Source organism: Epinephelus fuscoguttatus, linkage group LG4 (assembly GCF_011397635.1).
Source record: "Epinephelus fuscoguttatus linkage group LG4, E.fuscoguttatus.final_Chr_v1".
Taxonomy (NCBI): domain Eukaryota; kingdom Metazoa; phylum Chordata; class Actinopteri; order Perciformes; family Serranidae; genus Epinephelus; species Epinephelus fuscoguttatus.
The window spans coordinates 25859417-25871674 of NC_064755.1; the positions used below are offsets into that span (position 1 = coordinate 25859417).

General features: G+C 40.9%; 1 protein-coding gene across 5 annotated transcripts in view; it reads right to left on the bottom strand.

Annotated features, from left to right (window-relative positions):
- The window catches only part of tln2b (talin 2b), a 112603-nt gene that overhangs the window by 54672 nt on the left and 45673 nt on the right, over nucleotides 1-12258 (bottom strand). For all 5 annotated transcript variants that reach the window (XM_049574914.1, XM_049574913.1, XM_049574910.1 and 2 more), the window contains exons 2-6: nucleotides 10144-10317; nucleotides 9959-10056; nucleotides 9636-9765; nucleotides 8809-8964; nucleotides 8172-8314 (exon numbers count right to left, since the gene is read on the bottom strand). In XM_049574914.1, the coding sequence (XP_049430871.1) occupies nucleotides 8172-8314; nucleotides 8809-8964; nucleotides 9636-9765; nucleotides 9959-10056; nucleotides 10144-10279 (663 nt within the window). In that variant the 5' untranslated portion in view covers nucleotides 10280-10317. The remainder of the gene's footprint in view (nucleotides 1-8171; nucleotides 8315-8808; nucleotides 8965-9635; nucleotides 9766-9958; nucleotides 10057-10143; nucleotides 10318-12258) is intronic.

Sequence of the window (12258 nt, forward strand, 5' to 3'; positions counted from 1 at the left end):
GAGAAGAAGAAGATGATGATGATGATGAACAATAATAATAATAAGAAGAATATGAATACGATTATAAATAACAATAGGAATAATAACAATAATAATAAGGAGTAGAAGCTGGTTGGTGCTGTCGGGACCTCACTTATGTTTCAGTGCTATTTCAGCCAGGCTGTCTACATTATCCTCACCATTTAGGTAGATGGAAAGGGAGAAGCCTTTGTTGACATCTTTCAAATGGTTGTCAGTGTGTGCTGTTTTCTCCAGGGGGCAGTCAGCTCTGCCTATCCCTCTCTCCCTCCTTCTCTCTGTCTTCTCTCACTCCCTCTTTCTAGTTCACTGCTGCAAAATTAATGGCTCCAAAAGCTGAGAGGCCTCGCTGCTAGTGAGAAAGGCTCCATCCGTGCTTTTTAGCATTAGCATATCAGTGCACAGCGTGGACTTGACTCATTCTTACGTCCCATTACATCAATGAAAAACTAAGCAGCAGCTTACTGCTGTAATGAGGACAACAATCTCTTCCACTCACAATCAAGTCCTTTCCCCAGTGCAATTCACAGTGGAGTACATAAGCTCTCACTGAACACAAGAAGACACTCTAAAATTAGCCCTCACACATGCCATTCACTCCGCTACACACTGTTCACTAGACGGTATCATTGTGAAGTCAGATTCTGGAGAACCAGATGTAAATTTTCACATTTTAGAGTACATATTATATTCATAAGTAGGCCTACTGTTTGGATGCAGATTGGTTAATGTGGCAGAGTTATTTAGACAAAATAATTAGGTTGCAAGAGCCTCAGTGTGGGTTTAAATTAAGTTTACAATCTGTCTCACTGATACACAGAGGCCTGGAGTATGGCACAGCTGCTGTATGTACCAATGTGCTACCCACACATTAGCAGGTTATTATCATGTTTTTGGAGTTTCCTGGTTATGTGTTTGCATATGTAAATATGGTTACAGAAACAAGGTCAAACTTTTCCTGGTTTGGAGAAACTCAGTTGTGCTAGCTGGAGCAATGATAGTAACTAGTATGCTGTTAGATGTAGACACTTTATCCAGGTTTTACAGACATGTCCTCAACTCCAGTCCCCATTAACCAGTAAAACAAATACATATATGTTGATTTGCACCCTAAAATTGAGTAAAAAGGTAACACTGCTAATGCAAAGGATACACTTTATCTGTGTTGCTTTCATCCTCCACATCCTGGTGATAAGATGCGGGAGCCAGTACACAGCAGAATGACGCGTGCAACACTGGCCAGGAAGCCAGAAAAAGTGGGTCCATCCTAAATTGCTGCGTCAGTCAGTGTGGAAATGACGGTTGGAGATGCAGATGATCAGCAATCTGGATACTAGTCTATAGAGCTTGGTGTTGGTGCTTGATACCTTTAGGTATTGACTGAAATAACCCAGTGTCAGATAGTGTAGAAACCTCTCCAGTCAAGCAATACAAGCATTCAATCCCTTAAGTACTCAGATCTAGAAAAAAATGACTATTTGTTAGGTTTTGCTCGCAGCCTATCACGGCAACTGCTCTTCAATCTAATGTGACATGTGATTGGCCCACAACCGCAGCAGCTACAGCACATACAGTATGTGGTGTGGTGAAGATAAGCGGTGTGTTTAATGGAGCTGGCATTTCAGCATGCTGATCTTTAGAAGTATGGCTATAGCCTACTACACACCTGGTGGCATTTTACAGAACTTACTGTTTCCATTCACATGATGGGCATCAAAAGAAGTACTATATTGGTATCTATATCACTTTAAAGTAAGTGTAATTTTTTAAACAATACTAAACCCTACTGATTTGTTAAGAATTATGTATACAAAGAGGTAAATAATCATTCTGTCTACATTCTACATGACTTTAATATTTATGTGAAGGACATAAATGTAGGCAGAAACTCTCTACTCCTTGATGAGGTTAGGATAACGATGGTGCTGGTATGAGTGTATCAGCAGTGTCAACTTAGAGTCATGTTATAAGGACCGTGTTGGACACCTGCATGAATATGGCTGGAAGTTGCTCGTCACATGACAGACAGCTGCGAATGAACCGGTCATTGTGAAACAGCTGATACCAATCAGCTAATGCAAACAGGACACATGGAGCACATGTTCTGATCACATGCTGCATATGATCAAAACGAGAATAATGTTAAGAAATGGAATACTGTTGGCATGTTGATATACTCATGGCTTTGCTTAAAATATATATTAGGCTTGTCACAATACCAGAATTTTAAACTTTGATATGATATTAGTTTAAAAAGTAGAATCAATACCTCTTTCAATAACTCGGCAAAAAATGGGCCAATGTTTTTTCTTTCTTTTATTTCTTATATTTTTATTTTCATATATTTTATGTTTCTTGGTTTCAGTATGATTTTATTATTGACTGCACTCCTCACTTTAGTCATTTATTTAGTTAATTACTTATTTGTTGACTTAGTGTTTCATTATAATGTTCATTATTTAATAATCATAGAGACCAGAGTTCTGCATTTCGTTCTTTTCGCTTTTTCGTTCATTTCGCTGGAATGACAACGAAGAATGGATTCACTGCTGGAGAGACTGTCATAACAGCCACAGTTTGAGTATGGTTGATATTCTTCCCTGTTGTTTTATTTGTGTGGCCTTGAGTTGAAAATCTGATTGCAGATTTCATTGTTTCATAACTTCATTATGATTTTAAATACTATTAAATATATGATTAATGGAGATTGTATCATTTTAAATACGTGGTATCGAAAAAGTATCAGCACTTTTGACAACATTGATATGTATTATATTATTTAGTCTGGCATTGTCATATACAGTAAAAGTTTACTATTAATAATGAATGAATCATTGGCTGGATCAAATCAATAAGCAGCCAACTAACAGGTACACGCTTCTGTTCGGTCACACAACCGGCCAGATTTTCCTACCATGATTGTCAACAGACAAGACAGTGAGGACAGACTCTTGAATTTTCTCAGAGCGGATATGGCAAGTGATACAGGCGCTGGTTCTGGGACATTTTAATAGCGCTGCATGAGTGGAAGTGAAGCACAAGATATCAGAAGCTGTGACACATACAGCCCGAGGCTACAACACTGAGGTCAACCAGTCCACCATGGCCCAGCAGAGCGCACACAGTATAATGCAGCCTTAAAAATAAATGCTGACATAGGGGATACACTAAAGCAACTAAATGCACACAGCGTTTGAGCAGGACGGCTGCCAATAAATCAGTGAGTAAAGGAATATTCAAAAGCTTCATGACATAGACAACACAGTTATATTGTGAAGACAAATCTCTGAATGAAAAGATGAATCGGTGGGGTCATGGTGGCTCACCTAGCTACAGCAATGTACCTGAACTGTACCTTGGTTAAAATCCAACCCTTGAGTCTTCTATTTCTCTGTGTTATTTATTTTCTAATAAAGCAAATATACCTCATAAGCTCTTAAAATGCTCTCATGGATTCTTACAGACCTTTTGATGGGGAAAAACAAGATGAAATGATGTTACATCCTGTAGCACAGCTGGTCCTTGGTTACACAGGATTCGCATTATTTTGAATACAAATTCTTCATCTGTCCCTGCTCTGGACTACGCTGCCTCGTGGTACAAATAGTCTTCTTTCAGAAGCAACTAAATGGAGCAAAAGTAAAAGCAAAATAGAGCAGGACACACAGGGTGATGCTATTGCTGCGGAGGTTTATCCTGGTCTTAGCACAAATACATGACAGAAAGGGAGTGGCCCAGTAGTAAAGGAGATTAGTCTGTTACTGGCAAAGCTTCCATTATGTGTATGTGTGTGTGAGTGTGTGTGTTTGTGAGTGTGTGTGGGTGGGTTTGAAACCATGGAAGCTCGGAATCATTAATAAACATTTGACATCATCGCTGATTCGCAGGGATGCTCCGTCAAAGAAATGCCAGCAATAATGTCATCATCTGCACAATCTGAATTCAATTACTCAATCCTGCTGAGTTTTTTTTTTTTTTTTTTTTAGAGCAACAGGAATTGTGAATGATGTAAAAGGGGAAAATGAAGGGAGTAAAAAGCTGTGTTTTTTTTTTTTTAAAAGGAAAAGACAAGAAGTGAAAGAGAAGCCTGGGGTTTGTTCCACTCTGCTAAAGATCCCCTCTTCTGGCTCTGTTTGGCCTTTTTAACACAGTGACAAATTAGAGCCACTTCCATGTAAAGAGTCTCTGTGATCTGCCTGTGTGACAATCCGAGTGTCTGTGTCAGAGACAGAACGAGAGGGAAAGATGGATGGGGAAGTGCGAGAGAGAGAGGCAAAAAGGAGGCGGGGGCAAGGGGCGGGGTTGTTATTGTGAAAGGAAATATGAGTCTGTGTTGAGAGGAGAGCATGAAATGCACCGTGCTGTACTGTGTGCCAGGGTAACAGGGTGGGGATGTGTGTGTGATTATGTCAGAATGTGTAGGAGATGGAGAGGGAGTGGAGACAGGCGAACTGGAAGGGAAGGAAACGGAGGGTAAGAAAAATAGAGGCAAAAACAGGAACAGACAGATAGGAGGGAGGAGAGCAGGCAGCGAGGGTGGGTGGCTGGATGCCTTTTATGAACATATTCAGGAACGCAGCGGGGATGGGAAAGATGAAAAGAGTCATATTCAAACAGCTATACACATTTCACACATGGAATATATATATCTCTAAGTGAACGCTGTTTTTGCAGAGAATTTGTGTGGAAGAGCGAGCAAATGTATTTTTTGTTTGTATATTTCTTCTATAAAAAATGTTGCATCCAGCTCTGTGAGTGTATTAACTCTCTCCGATACTTTCCCACCATCTCGCAAGATACATTTGCATGCGTGTGTGTGTGTGTGTGTGTGTGTGTGTTTGTGTTTGGGTACTCCCTGCTGCTTCCAAGAGGGGTTAATGTGCATGCAATGATGTGTGCACTCTGCAGTGAGTAAACCCTGACTAGTGTGATACTGGACTCAGCTGACCCCCCTCAGGGAACCCCTTGGTGCCAGCATGGCTCCCTCAGTTTACAAAACTGGTAGAACCAACACACACACACAGAGTCACAGATAGAGACAGAGAGAGAACAAACTCGTTAAATAAACGCACACCATCTCATTCAGACGTGACTCCACAAAGCCAAACTACATCTCTTTCCAACCAGATGCTATATGCTGCATGTTGGACGATTCTGCAAATAACAGGAAGTGTTTACATACTAATGGAACTCCTACACCTCATGAACATACCACAGTCCTATTGATAAAACCTCCTCACCCCCACTCAAACTTGTGCTGTGCAGTCAGTTAATATTGAAACCCACAGAGCCTTTGAAGTTGCAGTGGGGATCCCCATGTTTCCAAGGACTCCAAGGCCCAGTCCAAATACACCCCTTGCCCCCTACCACCTAGCCCCGCTGAGTGTCAAATGGTCCCTGAAATTTAACTAAAGTCCAGCAGCAAAGTCGCTGCACTTGTTAACCTCCCCTCTAATATCAGTGCAGACTAGCAGGGTAAGCATGGGTTACTCCAAAGCACCCTTAGTTGGCTGGTAATAATGCAGTGTTCTTTTTTACCTGATGACCGCAAAACTGCAAACAGGATGTTTATAGTCCACAGCAGAGGACAGCATATTCGTAATGTCCGGCAACACCAGCATCAGCAATGTATCAGGGTCTTGAAAGGGGTGTCCCATTTTATAGGGGTGGATTTCAACCACAACCTCTTTGTAACTTTGTTCTGAGAGGCAAGACGGCACTAGAAAATGAGGGGTATGGGTAAAAACAAGAAATAGGATTCAGCCCAAATTTGCCAGGCTGAATTTTGGGGAAGTGAAGAAGACGTGTCGAATATTTCCATTTGAAGGAATGGTGGAGCTTTAGAAAACATAGAGTTTGGGTATTTCAGTCTAAACACTGTGAGTTAAAGAGCTGAAATAAGCTTATGCGAAATAGTGTGGATTAAGATGATTATCCAACCTTAAAGCTACTTAAAAGGAAAACTATATTTTCAGGTGAGAAAATGAAACACGATTCAGGAACCTAATAGCTTATTTTGTCAGTGCAAAGATTTCACAGTTTAGTGACATTTCCAGAACTGTAGCCATGTTTTTGAAGTTAAAAATCAGCAGCAAAAACCAATGTCATCCTATTGAGTAGTGCATTCATTCAATCAGGTGTGGAAGAGATATTGTTAATCATGCATTGAACAGTCTACTCAAAATTATGCCTCAAGGTGAATCTGTCTGTGCTTGCCATAACACAAAGAATGGTAGGCTGGGGTTGCAAAGCTCATCCAGTTGTGTTCATTCTCCGATCATTCTCTGAGATATCCAATTGGACACATCTAGCAAACTCAAGGTCAGAGCCCAACAATGGGCAACACAAACAGCAGTGATGCTGATAACTGCATGTTTGTATGGAGAGGACAGGGGCTTTAAGTGGAGAGTTGTATAAAGGTAATGTGATGGTGGGAATCGTAGAGGACCTGATGGTTGCACAAATCAATATTTTTATATAAGCAATGAATTAAATGAGCATTAGTGACTGCCTGTTGTGACAAAGCCACAGATTGTTCCCAACTCTGTAAGATGACAATATGCATATATAAAAACCTGAGCAGAAATGCTAAAAATTCTAGAAAATCTGAAAATATTGCCAACCACAACTAACACCTCGGGGCTGTATGCCTCTGCAAACCTGTTAAGTTGCCATTTCAGTTTGCCTCTATGACTGAAAACATGGATGCTTCACAAATATCTTCAACACGGCAGCACAGAGGAACAGAAGAGTTTTAAGGTGTACACCCAACATAAGTGTCACCGATTTAGCATCTGACCAAATTTCTCCCCTTTTGTTCCTGAGTTATGGCCCAAAAGGTGTTTTTGCAGAACTCTATGATGTCAAAATGAAACTGACCTTTGACCTTTTGGATATGTGTGATTTTTTTTTTTCATAATGAACGTGTAAATTCTTGAGTTATGGCAAAAAAACACGATTTGTGAGGGCACAGTGATCTTTTCCTTTGACCTTCGACCACCAAGTTCGAATCAGTTCCCACTTGAGTCCAAGGAGACGTTTGTGCCAAATTTGAGGAAATTCCCACAAGGCCTTCTTGATATCACACGCATTTGAATGAGATGGATGCAAGGTCACAGTGACCTTGACCTTTGACCACCAGAATCTAATCAGTGTATCCTTGACTCAATGATCATGTGTACCAAATTTAAGGAAATTGCTTCAAGGTGTTCTTGGGATATTGCGTTCACGAGAATGGGAAAGACAGACGGACAACCTGAAAACATAATGCCTACGGCCAAGGCTGGCCCTTGACACTTGGGGAAGGTGGAAAAGTCAGTGTACTAAAAGCAAATAAGCGTATGAAAAAAGTTTCAGCAAACAAATGATGACTTACAGTCATACATATCGTCGCTGCACAAGCTCTCCTTGTCATCTCTGTATGACTTTGATCATGTTGCCTATAACACATGCTTATGTATGTGCACAGGGCTGTTAGCAAAACTCTTCCAAGAGCTGTAATGCTAGTTGTTCAAAACTCTGTATTTCCATTGTCCAATGTGACTTTCCATTATTATACATCCATAATTCTCCTTTGTTTGCGGTTTGACTGGCATTTTTTTAATTACATCACCTTGTTATGCTCACTCCTGCAGCAGCACCTGACTGGAGAATAAGCACCACCCACTGCTTATCCCAGTGAACCAACTTCCAATATTTGCATAACAGAAGTGGATAAAAAAAAGCACATATATTTGCATGTGAACATTTGTTTAAATTTGCACTACATTCGGATGGAAACCCAACAAATGTTGTGTTTACAGCTTATTCTGCTGCACATCTGGAGCTAAAGCTTTGCCTTCAAGGATTTATACTGTTGTGCCACTGCACAGTACGAAGCAAGGAAACAAGTCAAACCTGTCTGGACCACATCTGAGCTTCCCACATCTGTCTGTCCAGACCTGGCCAAATGTTAGATGCACACTACAACATAGTTATTGAGCCTAATTACACTGTCTCGTCTCCTCTGAGAAACATTGAACACTACAATTGCAGTGTAATTCATATGCTAGCTTGCCTTGGCCTCATTTTTCCAGGTTGGGCTGTAACAGCAAAAAATGTGTGTGTGTTTTTTTTTTGCTACACCAGCAGAAAGGTGTGTATAATTGTTTTACCTGAACATAGAGCAGGTTTAGCTGGACAGGATCCCGCGAGTCCACATTCTGGTCCGAATAGAAGAACTTGCGCCTGAGCAGCAGAGTCTCACTCTCCTCCACTCCCTGCTCTCTGAACGTTCTGCTGTGGTCCAGCCAGTTCACTGCCCAATCAATACACACACTCTGTTACACACTCATGCGCTGAAATGAAAAGACATTTGCTTTACAAAGATGTTGCTAGAGGAGGATACTGATGGTGAAATTAACCAGGCAGTTGGAAAACGTGAGACACATCAGCTTAGACAGACAATCAACCAGATTAATCACGGGGAAAGTGGAAACCTTGACGGAGCATGAGCAGTGTCATTTGCATTATTTTCTGCTGAGACGAAAGCTAGTTTTCAGCCAAAGTTGGAGGGTGATTTATATATTCGCATGTTTCAAAATTTAATTGGTGTCCTCTGGGCAAAAGATAACAGTTGTAATTCCATTAAACTTTGATATGTCCATGCAATAAATTAAACTTGAGTGATAAAAGCACATGTCCACATGATGGTGTTGAGTCAGATTCATTAATGCGAAAATAAGAAACGGGCGTAAAAGCCATCAAGATATCAACGACACTTCTGGAGGCTCTTTGTGAGCTCGCACTCACAGTCATCATCCGTGTGGAGTTTGGCTTTGAGCTTTTCCATCTTCCTCTCATCTCGGAGCAGCAGCGTTCTGTCTTTCTTCAGCGTCCCCATTCCTTCATCTTTCTTGTCCTCCGTCACCTCTTGAATGAGGGAGTACTCCTCATAGTTGGTGATTCCTGAAAAGGGCGCAAGTTAGCCAGGGGATTCTCAGAGGAGGAGATGCTTCAAACCCGGCAAGATAACCAGCGCCGTGATAGAGGAAGCGCTTCTGCAATTCTCCTCTCTTTTTTATCTCTTCCTCTGTGCTTTGAAACACAAGTGAAGGAAAGCTGGTACGGAGCCAGCAAACTAAAATGGGAGCCGATGAGGAGAAGAAGCCAAGCAGAAAGACCTACTCTAAACAAACATTTCCAATAAAGCTATCTGCCAGGCACACATCCCTCTCCTCCTCACCCAATTGAGCTTGATGGCAGCCTATTATAATTGAAATATACAGCTTAGGGAACACCTCTGTGACAGGCAAGGATGGCACGGTCTGGGCCTTCGGAGGAACACTTCAGTATTTATTATTAACAAGCTGGTTTGAGCTTGATAAATCATGCCCATCGTGCTCTGAACAAAAGTGATTAGGACTTTACCCGGCATACATGAATGCTCCAAAGTACTTAACAAATGCTTAATATATGAATTCAATAGCAAGTAATAATACAGGAACATAATGCAACTCAGTATGAAGTCAAGTGGTAAGACTTGGACTAAAAATAAAATAGAAAGATGAATAATTCAAGCCTTGGACGATGGCTTCACAAGATTCATGTTAGCAGCACTCCAGCAGACTATCACTTACCTATTCTGCTGCATATGGTGACAAGAAGCTCCCCGACTGTTTTCGAGTCGTCCACCATGATGGTTTTCACTGCACCATCCAGCATTTTGATCTTCTGCGGCCTCTGTTTCTTCTTATACTCCAAAATATCCTGAGAAAACAGGAGAGGAAGCACAATGACATCCACAGCCCAGCCGATCCGTTCTCTAAAGTAAACTGCAGTCGCTCCCCACAGGCAGGGGAAGCATAAATATCTCAGGTCCCTCTAGAAAATGTAAATCACTTTGGGAGACGGTAAGTGACACTGACAGTTCCCCACCCCAAACTACATGACTTAATCTTACCCCGTTTCGCAGCATGTAGTAATCCAGGGTTCTTCCTGACTCGAGCCAGATTCCTTTCCTGGGATCATCGTCAGACAGGAAGAGGCCGTAATCTGACGCTGAAACACAAAGCGAAACCCAGCGTGCGAATGTGGAATCTATAGATTTCGATTATGCAAATTACATTTTCTGAGTCATCCACCAACCTTGTCCTGTCTGGGCTTCTGGGACTCTCTCTCTGATGATCCTGCAGGCGTCGTACACAGGCGTGGATGGCTCAAACTGCATCGTCTTCACCACGTTGCACTGGCGTACACAGATCTTTAGTGACAGAGCCACCATCTTGGTAGGTAGTATAATGGCCTCACCGACCTACACACCTGGAAAATACAGAGGTGGAGACATAATGTCAGGGTGGGAGTGTGTAAAGTCAAATCATCAAAATAGATGACCTGCGTTACGGCTGGACCAACAAGTCATTATTAAAATGTCCTCTCGTAATACAATCCTGCTCGAAAGTGTGTAGTCTCAGACTCAGACTACAGCACCACAAAGCACAGAACAAATCATCACAATTATCTCCTCGAGGACATTTTTACCTGTGAAATTGAATGTGTGTTATGCCGTACCCTTGCCTTAGCAGCTCCTCATTCCTCCCTGCTGTTCTGCTGATAATAAAGGGTTAAGTGCATGGGGAGCTTCTGCCTGATTGCTGTGTGTGTAGAATTATCTGAACCAAGGCAAGTGACATAACCTTTCAGCAGCAAAAAGGGAAATAAGTGCAAATCTCTCTAATCGTCAGCAATAACAGGAGCCGAGTCAAAACACAGAAAATGACATTCCGCCGCTGCATCATTATTCGTTCTTCTCCTGGCTTGCACTCTTCCCCCAGAAGCAGATTTCACTGTGAGACAAATCAGTGGGTGTTTTGTCACATACTGCAATTAGGGTGAATCAGTTCAGGTATTCTGAGACTCATATGCGCACAAAAGGAAAGAGACTGATACTGCAGAGTGTTTCTCCTCTTCCTTGACCTTGGCTTCAACAGTGAGAGGGATGAACATGATAAATAGGGTCATCTATACTCTGACGGCTCTCTGCCTCATTCTTAACTACATCATAGGCTTAAAATCTAGTTATTACTTTTGTGTGAACTAAAATGAGTCTGCCACACATTCATCTGTCTGGAGAATCATGGGTATATGAGCACAGATTCAAGTTCCCAAGTAAAGACGTTAGATTAATTAAAATATTATCAAAATCGCAATATAGCCAAGTGCAATAACCACATCACAGGAGTGGCAATTTTTTGATGAAGGTAAAATGTGTCACAACATACTGTTGTAAATGAAGCACTGTGGTGCTACAGACATACCCTAGCCTACAAATCATATTCCAGACGTACAGAAAAATGCTTGTTTGGTACAGACCCCAGCAAAAATGACAAAATCATCATTTTTAGATTTGTTTTCAGGGAAAAGAAAATGCAAAAGTCACCTTTCCCTCTAAAACTGTGACTCATAGTGCAGTATCTCAAAATAATCACAATATTGTTTTTTTGCATATCATACATCTCTAACAGAGGTTACTATATTCTAAGGCTACAATAATAATAGTCATTTTAAGTCAATATGTTGACTATTTTTCGTGTTAAGTGATCAATGAATTAATGGTTTGGTCCATAAAACTTCATTACATAGTGAAAAATGCCCACTACAATTTCCTAAAGCCTAAGCTGGCATATTGAAATTGCTTGTTTTGTCTGACCAATGGTCCAAAATACAAAGATTTAAAAAAGACTTGTATTAACAGTATAGGATTTCCTTAAAAAACAATGTGCAGACGCTACAACAGTAATCCCAAAATCATGAAAATCACACTTGTTCCAAAACCAGGGCTGTAAAATGTGCAAAAAATAAATCCTTATTGTGATTATTTTGAAAGTTATTGCAATATGAGTCGCAATTTAAGTGGGAATGGTAATTTCGGCATTTCATTTTTGGTGACAAAGTCTAAAAATGATGACATGATTTTTGCTTGGGTCTGTACCAAACAAGCATGTTCCCCTTACCACATATAATGGTATGCTACGACACATTTTACATTCATCAAAAAATTGCAGCTCCTGCGATTTGGATATTGCACTTGGCCATATTGCGATTTTGATAATATATCGATAAATTGCTGTTGGGTCTTTTTGGGGATCATGACAGCTGTTCTTCGCATATTTCAGGTGTACTGTGCTTAGTCCATCTTGTGAAGGGCCTTTTGTGTGGTTGGAATATGGTCTCAATACAAAAATATAAATGTAAGAAAATAAA